At 40.2% G+C, this 15,000-nt stretch overlaps 1 protein-coding gene across 1 annotated transcript in view; it reads right to left on the bottom strand.

The window, feature by feature from the left end:
- The window catches only part of LOC138957236 (protocadherin alpha-11-like), a 34,688-nt gene extending 20,819 nt beyond the window's left edge, over window positions 1–13,869 (bottom strand). The window contains exons 1-2 of the mRNA XM_070328387.1: window positions 13,803–13,869; window positions 1,326–1,510 (exon numbers count right to left, since the gene is read on the bottom strand). Coding sequence (XP_070184488.1) covers window positions 1,326–1,510; window positions 13,803–13,869 — 252 coding nt within the window. The remainder of the gene's footprint in view (window positions 1–1,325; window positions 1,511–13,802) is intronic.
- Window positions 13,870–15,000: the final 1,131 nt, after the last annotated feature.

The raw sequence follows: 15,000 nt of genomic DNA, 5'->3' as shown, positions 1-15,000 counted from the left end.
TTAAAGCTGTTTGAAGGGAGAGAGAGAGAGAGAGAGAGAGAGAGAGAGAGAGAGAGAGAGACAGAGAGAGAGAGAGAGAGAGACAGAGACAGACAGACAGACAGATAGAGAGAGGAGAAGAATGTTAAAGTGCACTATGAAGGATTTTCTGAAATTTGATTTTGAGCTTGAATGATCAATGACTGATCAAAACAGCCAAAAGCGTGTTGCAAAATGAATGCCTTCCCTTGGTGCTTACAGGCGAATAAAGAATTGAATTGAGTCTACAGACGTTGCAAGTAGATTGAGAAATCGTGTGGTGTTTAAACTTCCTGTATTTCTCCCCATAGTTCTAGGACGACCTTGTTTGAGGAAGGGCATTAAAGTTATCTATCGAAAGGAGAACTTAGACGTGTACATTTACTAAATGATTTAGAATGACACTTGTTGCTGAAATTACCTCTTATTGAAAAACATGTTAGCAAATCATTAGTTCAAGATATACAAAAAAAGAGCACTTACGCATGACGACCGACTTTCTTGTGTAGGCTGACGTTTTCAGTATTTCTTTTTTGAAGTATTTCGGCGCAAATTGTGTCTGTTCAATTTGTTTACAGTTTACAAAAAAAAACCACTTTTAACCCACACGCTGAAATGAAAGTTTTGTCACATTAAAGTCTGGTACTAAACTGAAAACATTCAACTTATTAGAATGCATCCGCATGTTCTTCCTGGTCCATTTGTTGTTGTCAAATTATCCATTACCGTTTTCCTCAGGGTAAGAAAACCACGAAAAGAAGCAGATCTTTTACATTCCAATTGACAGCGGAAGGATGAGGATACATTCAGAACACTTTATTTCGGCTAATGAATACCTTGAAAACGATGCGACCCGAATACTCAATAAGCAAAGTGTAGTTCATAACCCAGGCTGACTGACAGAGACAGGCAGACAGAGAGACAGACGGACAGCCAGACAGCCAGAAAGAAAGACAGACGGACGGACGGACGGACGGACGGACGCACGGACGGAAGACGGACGGACGGACCGACCAGCCGACCGACCGACCGACCGACAGTCAGACAGACAGACAGACAGACAGACGGACGGACGGACGGACAGACGGACGGACGGACAGAAAAACAGACAGATAGACAGACAGACAGACAGACAGCCAGCCAGCCAGACAGACATATGGGCAAAACACATTGAAACACACATCCTCTGTTCAGTTGTTTGAACAGTATTAACGTTCATTCGAAATAACGTCCGGCCACCTGCCATCTACCACGTTTTCATCAAACCATTGACATTATGTATTTGCATAGTGCCAAGACCAACTGACCAGTTTGTTGTAGATGTCTTCAATGTCCATCTGTTTGTTGACGGTCACTATGAAGTCTGCCCCGTCCACACGCTGCAGGATGAGGTAGGGGTCGAGCTGACCAACCAGACTGGGGTATTGGTCATAGGAGATCCGCATGGACCAAGTGACACCTGCAGGAGTCGGGATCTCCAGGATCTTTGTTCCTGAGCAAATAGGAGATGGGAGACGGAAAAGTGGTTTCCTCTTATTAAAGTCGGACCTGTCCATAACGGCCAGCTAATAGACCAATCATAGACAGGTGGTCGTTATTGAAAAGTGAATTACAATGGGAACCCCTCCCCCCGCCCCCTCACACACTAAACAACCAGGAAAAAAATCAACAAAAAAATCGGGGATCCTTTTGGGTGGTCGTAATGGTCGAATGGTCGTTATCAAGATCGAGGTAGTCGCAAAGGCAGGTTTTACATTCGGATAAGAGTAGCGTGTGTTATGTTTCATAATCCCCCCTCTTTTAACCGTTTGTAGACTGGTTCTGCGTGACTCTGGGCCCAATGCCATCTTGGGTTTAAAACGCAACTGTACTTTTCTTGGTTTTAGTTTACCTGGCAGATAAACATTCTTGCTAGTAAGCTTGCGCTAGGTTTTTTTTTAATCGCCAAAGTCATTGATCTTTATAGCAACAGGGATGAAAGCTTTTTAGTGAGTGAAATTTCACACATGTTGATCCAAATACTCATGACTATGTCAGTTGCTCCCCTATCCCCCTCCCCCTCCCCCGACGCACACATGGGGAACAAACAGACAGGAGTCTTCTTTTTGTCTTGCTAGTTAGAGACAAGAACAACAGAAACAAGTCGCGTAAGGCGAAATAACAACATTTAGTCGAGCTGTCGAACTCACAGAATGAAACGGAACCCACTGCTTTTTTCACCAAGACCGCATACTCGTAGTTTTGTTAGTCCACCGCTCGTGGCAAAGGCAGTGAAATCGACAAGCCAGAATAGTGCGGTAGTGGTCGCGCTGAGCAGGATAACACGCTTTTCTGTATCTCTATTCTTTTTAGCTTAGTGAGTTTGTTTTTGAATCCAAACATATCATATCTATATGTTTTTGGAATCAGGGACCGACAAGGAATAAGATGAAATTGTTTTTAAATCGATTTCGGAAAATTAATTTTAAACATAATTTTCATATTTTTAATTTTCAGAGCTTGTTTGAAATCCAAATATAACATATGTATATGTTTTTGGAATCAGAAAATGACGAAGAATAAGATGAAATTGTTTTTGGATCGTTTAATAAAAAAATGATTTTAATTACAAGTTTCCGATTTTTAATGACCAAACTCACTCATTAGTTTTTAAGCCACCAAGCTGAAATGCAATACCAAAGTCCGGCCTTCGTCGAAGATTGCTTGGCCAAAATTTCAATCAATTGTATTGAAAAATGAGGGTATGACAGTGCCGCCTCAACTTTTACAAAAAGCCGGATATGACGTCATCAAAGGTATCTATCGAAAAAATGAAATAAAAGTCCGGGGATATCATTCCCAGGAACTCTCATGTCAAATTTCATAAAGATCGGTCTAGTAGTTTAGTCTGAATCGCGCTACACACACACACACACACACACACACGCACAGACACACACACACACACACACACAACACACAGACACACATACACCACGACCCTCGTCTCGATTCCCCCTCTATGTTAAAACATTTAGTCAAGACTAAATATAACAAGTCGCGTAAGGCGAAATTACTACAGTTAGTCAAGCTGTGGAACTCACAGAATGAAACTGAACGCACTGCATTTTTTCACAATGACCGTAGTCCGCCGCTTGTGCAAAACGGAGTGAAACTGACAAGCCTGTTCAGCGCGGTAGTGGTTTCGCTGTGCTGCATAGCACGCTTTTCTGTACCTCTCTTCGTTTTAACTTTCTGAGCGTGTTTTTAATCCACACATATCATATCTATATGTTTTTGGAATCAGGAACCGACAAGGAATAAGATGAAATTGTTTTTAAATCGATTTCAGAAATTTAATTTTGATCATAATTTTTATATTTTTAATTTTCAGAGCTTGTTTTTAATCCAAATATAACATATTTATATGTTTTTAGAATCAGGAAATGATGTAGAATAAGATGAACGTAAATTTGGATCGTTTTATATAAAAAAATTATTACAATTTTCAGATTTTTAATGACCAAAGTCATTAATTAATTTTTAAGCCACCAAGCTGAAATGCAATACCAAAGTCCGGCCTTCGTCGAAGATTGCTTTACAAAATTTTCAATCAATTTGATTGAAAAATGAGGGTGTGACAGTGCCGCCTCAACTTTTACAAAAGCCGGATATGACGTCATCAAAAGTATTTATCGAAAAAAAGAAAAAAACATCCGGGGATATCATTCCCAGGAACTCTCATGTCAAATTTCATAAAGATCGGTCCAGTAGTTTGGTCCGAATCGCTCTACACACACACACGCACAGACAGACAGACAGACAGACACACACACATACACCACGACCCTCGTCTCGATTCCCCCTCCATGTTAAAACATTTAGTCAAAACTTGACTAAATGTAAAAAGAAGAAGAAGAAGAAGAAGAAGAAGAAGAAGAAGAAGAAGAAGAAGAAGAAGAATAACAACAACAACAACAACACACGCACTTACGCACTTACGCATGCACGTACGCACGCACGCACGCACGCACGTACGTACGTACGTACGTACGTACGCACGCACGCACGCACGCACACACACACACGCACGCACGCACGCACACACACACACACACACACACACACACACTCACACTCACACATACACACGTACACCAGAAGTATTTGAATCAAGTTGTGCCAAAGTCCTCTCGCTTGCATATTTGAATTTTTTTAAAGACAAATTTACTGTCACATCTGTGAGAATGAGTGCGAATAATGCTCTTGTAGGAAACATAAAATCTCTCCAAGCATGTGTTTACAGTACATATATATACATCTCTTCAAAAGCAAAGAACGTGTGTAATCCCAGCGGTCTTGGGGATTTATAACTAAAGCACGTACAAAGTCAAATTGATGACCATGAGCTTTTAGGATGCCTTCAAGTAAAATAATGTTTTCCTTTTTCCTTGTTAAGGTTTTCAGGTAAAAAAACAACCCATCCCTGAATTCATGGACAAAACAAACATCTTAGTGCACTGTTCACCAAGATTGAGCATGATACATTTAAAAACAGGAAGTCAGCATAACATGAAAATGGATGAAAATCTGCAATCAATAAAATATTCAAGGACATTTCATTCGTGTTTATTTATGAAAAAGAAACAAGGACAAAGGTAAGCAAATAAAGATATAGCTTTGCCACAGGAAAAAGTTGCAACTTGCAGGTGGGCATAATCTTTTATCAGCAAATGAGCACATCATTTCATAATTCCTGAACTGAAACAATTCTGTAATGTCTTTTCGTATGATTTCAGCCACGTTTTCAGTTTGCCTGCTGCTTCTGCTTCTTCAACCTTTGTTGCCACTTTTCTTTTCACGGTCATCATGACAATTGGCACTTCTCTGTTTGACAGGAACAACGTCTCCGTGTAAATCACTATGTCTGATTGAGAAAAAAAATTAACTCATCTATTCACTTTTCGTCGTCTCCGCAGTAAGCCAATAAAATGTAGCCTACAAATCCTACAGTTCTTGACCGGTTCAGCAGTGTTGCCACAGAATCCAAAGAGATGAAGAGTCACCCACGACTAGCAGCTTCGTCAGCACTTTTACAATTCTTTGCTACTCTATCAAAGTTACAAAAGATCTAAAGATGAAGAGTCACCCACGATAGATAGCTTCATTAGCAATTAACCAGAACAAACAAGCAAGGAAGCGGTCAGCCCTGCCGGTCAAAACCACTCCTCCCTTTCCAGAAAATCGCCACTCTCAAATCCCCCCGTAGTGTCCACAAAACTTCTCATTTGAACAAGTATCTCACTATCCCCCGCCTCGACTAGACGGTAATTCTCTTCCGATGACTTTCCAGCCCGACAGTGTAAACAGACATTTCATCGGTACCGAGAGACTAGCAGCGACGGGGAGCAAGCAGTTTTTCCCTGTTCTCGAGGTCGTGGGATGAATGCAGCGCTGTCCAACTAATGAACGATCCCTGGTGACGTGTCAGGTGGCCATGTTTGATTTGCAAGTCTCGGTGTTTGACGGTCTATGGGTGTCGCTACAGGTTTTGTAGATGTTGTTTATGATGTTTTTTGTGACAGGGAAAAGGACTTATGACCTGGGGATGAGAAGACGTCCTTTTGTCCAACTAATGAACGATCCCTAGTGACGTGTCAGATGGCCATGTTTGATTTGCAAGTCTCGGTGTTTGACGGTCTATAGGTGTCGCTGCAGTTTTTGTAGATGTTGTTTATGATGGTTTTTTTTGTGACATTGAAAAGGGTCTATGACCTGGGGATGGGAAGACGTCATTTTATTACAGGGATACTTTAGTCACGCAAACGAACCAACAGGCAAAATAAGCTATACGGCCTCTCGTCATATCGCAAGTTTTCTTTTCTGACCGGGATTACTTTTTCCCGGACAAAAAAGAAGAAAAAGACGTTCCGAAATCCAGAATCAAAATACAAGAGTGTTAAGTTATGGGAACATTTGATTTTTAAGAAAACAAGACATTCAGTCACAAGTACATCGACCCAATGGTCCTTATAAGTGGACATACAGACAAATACATATGAAACAAAGGAAGCGCAAGTTTATTTGACTCGGAAAGCGTAGGTTGTGATTAGCCTCTGGTAAGATGATTGGACTCATTGGGTCGATGAACTTGTGAATGTCTTGTTTTGTTTAAAAAAATAAACGTTCCATTAATTAACTCACCATTCTGGTTTGAAGACTTTTGTAACTGACCCATACAAAAAAAAATTAAAAAAAATACAAAAAAAATAAATAAATCTAAAAATCCTCTATTGCGAGTTGCTCTCTCATCGTCAGGATCTAACACCACATGTACGGCTGTGTAACGAGCTTGCAGTCATCAAGAGCTGAGACATCAAGTGCAGCTGCTCCATTTCCTGTCGGTACGGACAGAGGTTGTAGTTACTGACCTAGTGATGGAGATAAGCCAGTGACCACAAGAAACTGTGCTTCCAACTATTCCCGCATCACTCTTCATTCTGGCCAAAAAAATGGACGTTAATATTGTCTCTGTGGATTTATTGCTGTAATGTAATGTAATAATTATTCAGTTATAAAACTGAAAGCATTCGGACAATGGCGCAGTGGTTTTAGTTTTTGTTTACGGTCTTGAAGACTGTGTTCAGAGTGTTTTTGTTGACAGGAAATTAAAGAAATAACATGAACCAAGTGACACCAACCACAAAAATATGTTTAAAAAAACCCTCCATCTCAAAAACGAACAAGTCGCGTAAGGCGAAAATACAATATTTAGTCAAGTAGCTGCCATTTTTCAGCAAGACCGTATACTCGTAGCATCGTCAGTCCACCGCTCATGGCAAACAGTGAAATTGACAAGAAGAGCGGGGTAGTAGTTGCGCTAAGAAGGATAGCACGCTTTTCTGTACCTCTCTTTGTTTTAACTTTCTGAGCGTGTTTTTAATCCAAACATATCATATCTATATGTTTTTGGAATCAGGAACCGACAAGGAATAAGATGAAAGTGTTTTTAAATTGATTTGGACAATTTAATTTTGATAATAATTTTTATATATTTAATTTTCAGAGCTTGTTTTTAATCCGAATATAACATATTTATATGTTTTTGGAATCAGCAAATGATGGAGAATAAGATAAACGTAAATTTGGATCGTTTTATAAATTTTTATTTTTTTTTACAATTTTCCGATTTTTAATGACCAAAGTCATTAATTAATTTTTAAGCCACCAAGCTGAAATGCAATACCGAACCCCGGGCTTCGTCGAAGATTACTTGACCAAAATTTGAACCAATTTGGTTGAAAAATGAGGGCGTGACAGTGCCGCCTCAACTTTCACGAAAAGCCGGATATGACGTCATCAAAGACATTTATCAAAAAAATGAAAAAAACGTTCGGGGATTTCATACCCAGGAACTCTCATGTCAAATTTCATAAAGATCGGTCCAGTAGTTTAGTCTGAATCGCTCTACACACACACACACACGCACACACGCACACACACACACACATACACCACGACCCTCGTTTCGATTCCCCCTCGATGTTAAAATATTTAGTCAAAACTTGACTAAATATAAAAAGAAAACAAAACCCAGCCAAAGTTTAAGTAAAAAACAAATCAATTTGTAAGTTGTTTACGATGTTAACGACCCTCATCCATCAGTTTACTGTAGGCCACTCCCTGATAACGTGACCTCTGTGTATGCAAATGACAAAGTCTGGCGAGAGAAATGTCTAGGGGTTGTTCGTTCCTGGCACAGTAAACGCCGGACAGACTGAGCAGTCTAAACGTCTTGCACTCTCTCGCTCCTAATATTTTTCTCCATTGACAGTTTTTTTTCTATCGAGAGTCGGCCAGCGTGCGCATGCATGCGGGTAGACGGATTTAAACTTTTGTGTTATAAATAGAAAGTTTATCCTAGTTTGTAACTACATTTTCCTTTGTCAAACACCCTCGTTGGAGGCCCCCCCACCCTCGCCCTAATTCCCGGTTCGGCGCCCACGGGACAAGAATTATTTTTCTACTGCCCCGAAAGGAAATAGCATCATATCCACAAACACGATCATCCCAGTTAGAAAAATAGAGAGAAGGAGAGTAACAACGAAGACAGAAAAAAAGACAAGACAAGACAGGCAGACAGACAGACAGAGAGACAGACAGAGAGACAGCCAGAGTGACAGACAGACAGACAGACAGACAGACAAACAGACGGAAACAAAGAAACGAAGAAAGATACAAAGATTTCTCTGTGCGGTTTCAAACGAAATATACAAGACGTATACTTACGGAGTGGAGCCGTTTCGCTAACATTGTAGTGATCCTTGAAGTTCACCAAGCACGGGTCGTCTGGTTTAGTCTGTGCACCTGAAATATTGGCAAAAATAAAACGGAGACAGACAGTAATACTCAAAGACAGGACGACAGAGAACAGAAAAAAAGATAGGAGGAGGAGAGGAAGACCGGAGAAGGAAACTACGGAGAATAACAGAACAAGAAGAACAAGAACATGAGCTTCCACAAGAAGAAGAAGAAGAAGAAGAAGAAGAAGAAGAAGAAGATGAAGAAGAAGAAGATGAAGAAGAAGAAGAAGAGGAAGAGGAAGAGGAAGAGGAAGAGGAGGAGGAGGAGGAGGAGAAGAAGGAGAAGGAGAAGAAGAAGAAGAAGAAGAAGAAGAAGAAGAAGAAGAAGAAGAAGAAGAGTTCAATGAAGAGAAAAACAACAACATACCCCTGCGGCCCCTTGTACTCATACACACATATTACCCATCTGACCGAGTTCCTTGTGCAGAAAAAAAAGGAGAAGAAGAAGAAGGAAGGGGACGATTATGACCCTATTTTTGCAATACCCACTAATCAGTCTTAAAGGCACAGTAAGCCTCCCGTAAACCATCACAGAGCTCCCCGAGCGTCTACATACAGTACAAGCATACTTCCATTTGAACGCTCACCGAACGGGAACATCCTGGCTGCTTTCTGTCGAGCGTGAGACATTTTCAAAGAATTTATTTTCGTAGACTTGTTCCGTTAACAACAACGGCGCCTCGTTTTTGCGCTAGACCTAACTTTTAAAATCTAAATAATAAATTGACAGCTTGTTACACAAACATTCTTTAATCATAAAAGAATTCGTTTTTCACCAAGACAAGATCAGAACAATTCGAAGTTGTGAAAGTTTAAAAAAAGAAAAGCCCGGAAGCAGGGTCACGCAAGGGTCGTAGCAGACGACGGCCGGTTTATCAGTGCAAATCGCCGTTCCTCTCAACAGTCAAAAGCCATCGCTAGAGTTCTTGTGAACCACAGCCGTTGTTTCGTGCATAAAAAAAACGTGCTATTGTAGATAAGCTCACGTCGAGTCGCATTCAAATGACTAACTATGACGACTGCATTGTGAAAAGGGAAAACTGGATCACACGGGTTCACGATGGCTCAGGGGTAAGATAAACCACGCAAAAATAAATTCTTTGAAAATTGTTCGCTCTTTACGGAGGGCACCTAGGATGTTCTCAATTGGTGAGTGTTTAAATGAAATGGTGTTTGTACTGTGTGTAAAAGCCTGACCGTATCTGTGATGGTTTACGGGAGGCTTACTCTGCCTTTAATGTGACGGACCCATTAAGTCATCGGAAACGTATACATCTTCACCGATTTTTTTTGCGTTTCGCAGGTTTTAAGCTCTTTCTTTTTTGATCTTAATCCATATGTTTCTTTTTTTTTTTTATCTTTGGGAAAGGTCCTCAGCATTAGGGTTCATTATGTTCTTTGACGACGACGACGACGACACCGACAACAACAACAACAACAGGAATTAAACTGCTTAAAATCAGCTTCCAAAAAAAGCCAGGCTGATTACGATTGTGAAAGAAATTATGTGTATTTTTATTTGATAATTTAATTTTGTGTGTGTGTGTGAATACTATTGAATTATAATAATATAGTAAGTCTTCCTGTCTCTGTTTTTCTCTATCTCTGAAGGGTTCTGCCTCTCTGACGATGAAAGCGCTTAATCTAAAAAGATAAAAAGAAGGAAACATTTTGCTACTGAAACCCAGCAAACAACATCTAAAACACTTGCGCGGCAGAGCATTCTCAAAATGAAAGTTATTCACAAAAACAATTGTTCATTTCAAGAAATAATGACTGTGCAATTATACAGAGTCCTTCTACGAGTTGTAAATAATTCTATCTTATACGCTCGGCTTCAGGCTTGAAAATATTTCAGAACTGGTTTTATAAGCATTTCTTTCAGTGTAAACGATTTGACTCACCACCTTAGATCTGTCCATGCTTGTACAAGGGATATGATCCTTTCTCCACGTTGACACATACCTAACATCAACATCCTTTGTGCCTCATGTACAGAGTGGGATTTTGTAATTAATCAATTTCACAGATTGACACTTGCGTCAGTAACAAATATCATTGTAATTCAATCAAGTTGGCGTTTTAATGATACAGATACTTTGATTGGTCAGAATGCCCCAACTCATTAAAAATTACCGGTCATGAATTGTCGATAACAACTCGCTATAAAAGCCATTATTACCAATTCAGTGCCCCATATGGCTTTTTGACCAATCAGGACGGATTCTAGGTGACCTGTTAAATGTTATTAAGTTCAGGCAGGGACCCTTTTTGTTTATCAAGCTAAAAATTGACAAAACAAATTAAAAATTTAAATCAACAATATCAGCGTGATTTATTCTACAGAATGACACTTCAAATGCTGTCAGATAATACTCTCTTTATCTACAAAAATACCGATAAGCGAGTTTTGTCGGTGGGTGCTTTACGGAACAGCAAGGTACCGCCCATCCTCTGAGTGTGAAATGCCGACCCGCTCACTTGAAATCTAAATTACCTAAGTTCGGAAAATCAAGTGAAATTGCGTCACTCGCGTTACGTCAAATGTATCTTTACGTCATTTCCCATCCGTCTTGAGTCGGTTCTAAATCTGTCGTTCTTTATTCAACAAGAAAAGCGAAGGAACCGAAACGCATGTTGAACATGGTTTATCTTGTGAGATTGTTGTGTGTCAAACGCATTTGATCTGTGAATATTCATCACGTCAGGAGTATTACTCTGATTGGCTGACCCAGGTCACGAGAATTCTTTGACTGACAGGCATAATCAGGTAGGAGCGCTCAAGTTCCAATTTTGGCTGTTCTGTCTAATTCGCGGGGTCGCTTCGAAATTTGTTTTGGTCGAATTAAACGGTAATAAAACCGTTATTTCTAATATGCGGACTGTTAGCAAATGATAACAGTCATGTCTCACAAACGATATCAGCATTCGCCTAAAAGGCTCATGCTTGATATCTTTTTTCTCGACATGCCTGTTATCATTTGCTAACAGTCAGCATATTAGAAATAACTCATAATAACAACCTGCTGGCGAGGCGCATTGATACAACCTCACCTAGTCTCGGTTAGCTTTGAGGGTCATTTTACAAGTAGGAAATATGAAGGCCAACGAAATACCGAGACCATAAGGTATGCGAAGTGATGACGTCGAATACGTGACGTAAGTTGATGCATGAATTCTTCTGGACTACGTCAGTCAATTCCAAAGATCGCTTTTGTGATGAAAAGAATATGTTTTAGAGTTTGCTGTCCAGAAACCCGTCAACATGTATGTGAAAGAAAAAGAAACCCAGGAGCAGAGTGATAAGATAGGAATACAGAGACATAATTATTTCTTGGGACTTGACCCTTGCAGGTAGGTGGACTGAAAGTAGTGTGTGAACAGAACAGAACCAATTCGGTCTGTTTACAACCGCATGAAAGCAGGAAAGAGATCGTCGTCAGATTGAATTACAATAACATTAACATGCTTCCATTTGAAACTTCTCGGTCTTCATCGTGGATTGACGCCCTCCCAAAGTCTAATTGAAGCCCTCCGTCGCTTCGCTCCGTCGGGCTTCAATTAGCTTTTGTCGGGCGTCAATCCACGATGACGACCTCGAAGTTTCAAATGGAAGCATATTAATGTGTAATTAATACAAAATCCCCACTTTGGACATAAAGCAGCCAGGCTGTTGATATATAGTATGGGTCCAAGTAGAGGGATGCCCTTATCCGACATACGTAGGGCGGGGATGTAGCTCAGTCGGTAGCGCGCTGGATTTGTATCCAGTTGGTCGCTGTCAGCGTGAGTTCGTCCCCACGTTCGGCGAGAGATTTATTTCTCAGAGTCAACTTTGTGTGCAGACTCTCCTCGGTGTCCGAACACCCCCGTGTGTACACGCAAGCACAAGACCAAGTGCGCACGAAAAAGATCCTGTAATCCATGTCAGAGTTCGGTGGGTTATAGAAACACGAAAATACCCAGCATGCTTCCCCCGAAAGCGGCGTATGGCTGCCTAAATGGCGGGGTAAAAACGGTCATACACGTAAAAGCCGTGGGAGTTTCAGCCCATGAACGAACAAACAAATCCGACATACGCGAGAGAGACCATCCATGTCATACCTAAACAATATACTCACACGAGTGTATATTGTGTAAATGAGGTCGTGTCAACTTACAGTCTGGCAGGGACCTAATTTTTCTATGCTCATGATGACAAAGTCCCTGAGATAAAAGTCTTTCTGAAAACACTTTTCCGTTTTCTATTTCCTCTGGAAGAATTTTGATTAGGCCCTACTGGCACGTGACGCTATAATTTCTATAGTGACGTCTTCTTGCTTTGACGTCAAAGATTTCACTAGACTTTGGAAGAGATTGAGTTGCTATAAGAAGCGTCTTGAATTTAGACACTTCGACTCAGGAACGTTCGTTTGAAGCAAATTGCAGGATAGTACAGAATGTAGGATAAACAGAATACGACATGGTTTGCCGTGTGATACCAAGTGTACACTCGTTACTTTAAAAAAAATAAATATTGAAAAGCTCGCTTTCACTCGCATTTTAATATTTCAAAACAAACAAACAACTCGTTTAAATCTGGTATCACACAGCAAGCTATGTAGTATTATCTATTTGCCTCTTGCGTGTGGGAGGGACAGTCTGAAATAGTGAACAAACTGATATACACGGGAAGACTGAGTCTTTAAGGTGGAGATATTATTAAACGGCAATAACGTAGGGAGTTTATCCTACGGGCATTCACTTTTCCCCACTTATGCATCAGATAACATCAGAACATGCACCAGAGAAGCGAAAGAGGCAATGCAGAAAGAGACAAAGCAAAACGAAACGTACGTGCTGTCGGCTGTCTGTAACATTCTTCTTTCATTTTTGTGTTGATGGGTTTAGATAAAACACGTTCATTATATTAGTTTGGCATTCGGAAAATCGAGACAATAAAGATACGCACGTGTATAGCAATACCATCTGTTCAGTTCCGACTCAGTTTACAAAGAAAATAATTCTACAAAAGAGTTATCAGAAAACCAAGATAAAAACGCGTGTGCAGCAAATCAACATTAAAATAACAAAAGTATGCATGTGAATTATTTCCCAAATTCACATGAAAAAGTTTCAGTTTGTGCTCTGTTCGGGAAGCTAAGAAAATCAGAAGAGTAAGTGTACGAGCCAGTAACAAACCAGCCTCGAAAGCCTACCACATTCATTACAATAATTACACGTTGTTGCTACATTATGCTTAGCAAAGCCAGAACATTGCTAAAGTGAATGCAAGTGCAAATATGTATTATATTAGAGTTGTTAGGTATGTTATGTGTGGTCCCTTGGGAGTATATTCATTTTAAATTACACCCAGGTATACCTGCATAATTTATCAGTATTTTGCCTGGGTAAGCTTGTCTGTAAGAGGGAAAATCGGCGTCGGAGAAAGTTCTTGCTTACCTGCGTCGCTGACAAAAATGAGGAGAAGCACAAAAATGGTGACTCTCGTGTAAATTCCACACTCCATGATGCTCTTCATACTTTTCTTCTTTTTATCCAGCTGAAACTTTTTTAAGACTTTCATTTCAGAGAGTAAACTTTCATTTGATCACAGTTCCCAACGTCTTGTATGTTCTCCATCATTGTCTATATTCCGTCGGATTCATAAGGCAGAGACAAGATATAGTCCTCTTTGAAAAAAGTTCACAAGGAAAACAACACTCGTTGAGAAAGAGTATCACCAAAAAATAATTCCCGAATACACTTCCAAATCACGTACACACCACTAACATAAGTTTTACGCCCGCACGGCTAGACCATACAGGGCATTATGATACGAGGGAGAAAATCCGGTTGTAACGAATACATGCATTCACAGTCGCCATTTCATTAGGTCACGAACACATCTCCAGCCTTTCCAAATATTAAGAAACTAAGAGCAACGTTCAAGCGTGCCCTCTGTCGCTAGAATACCACGTTTCTTGTCTGATTTGCTGCGTTCAATGTTTGGAGGCAGTTCGAGTTTTAGCGGAGGTGAAATCAACACGATAAAAATACAAATGGAGTTCGAATTGTAGTTGGATTGAAATGATAAGCGAATCTCAAGAGCCGATATACGAATGGGCAGCAACCCACGAGTTAGCCCAATCTCACTGCCAGTCAAAAGACGGCAACTAAGTCTACTTCCACTCAATGGTCTAACCCACATTGACTAGCATACTTCAATTTTGGCTTTGCTTGATTAAATGTGTACATAATGAGAAACTGCAAAGTGCATGAGTTATCAAGGCGGTTTGTTTTATAACCTCCTATTTTAGAATGCACGATAAATGTTATGTTGGATAGTGTTACTGGTTTTGTTTCTATTTTTGATAAAGCGTTTTGTCTCTGTTTGTCTTTGTCTCTCTTTCACTCTCTCTCTCTCTCTCTCTCTCTCTCTCTCTCTCTCTCTCTCTCTCTCTCTCTCTCTCTCTCTCTCTCTCTCTCTCTCTCTCTCTCATTATTATGTTGTACCTTTTTTGCACCTGATGAGTTAAATTATTTGCAACGTTAACCGTTTGTTCACACACCTTCATAAGGGGGCTATGGCCTATTGAATAAATTATCTGCGTCTGCGTCTCTCTCTCTCTCTCTTAGGTGTTGTGTTGGCATGCTTCAC

Source organism: Littorina saxatilis, linkage group LG2 (genome assembly GCF_037325665.1).
Source record: "Littorina saxatilis isolate snail1 linkage group LG2, US_GU_Lsax_2.0, whole genome shotgun sequence".
Taxonomy (NCBI): Eukaryota; Metazoa; Mollusca; class Gastropoda; order Littorinimorpha; family Littorinidae; genus Littorina; species Littorina saxatilis.
This window is presented reverse-complemented; position numbering and strand designations above follow the sequence as displayed.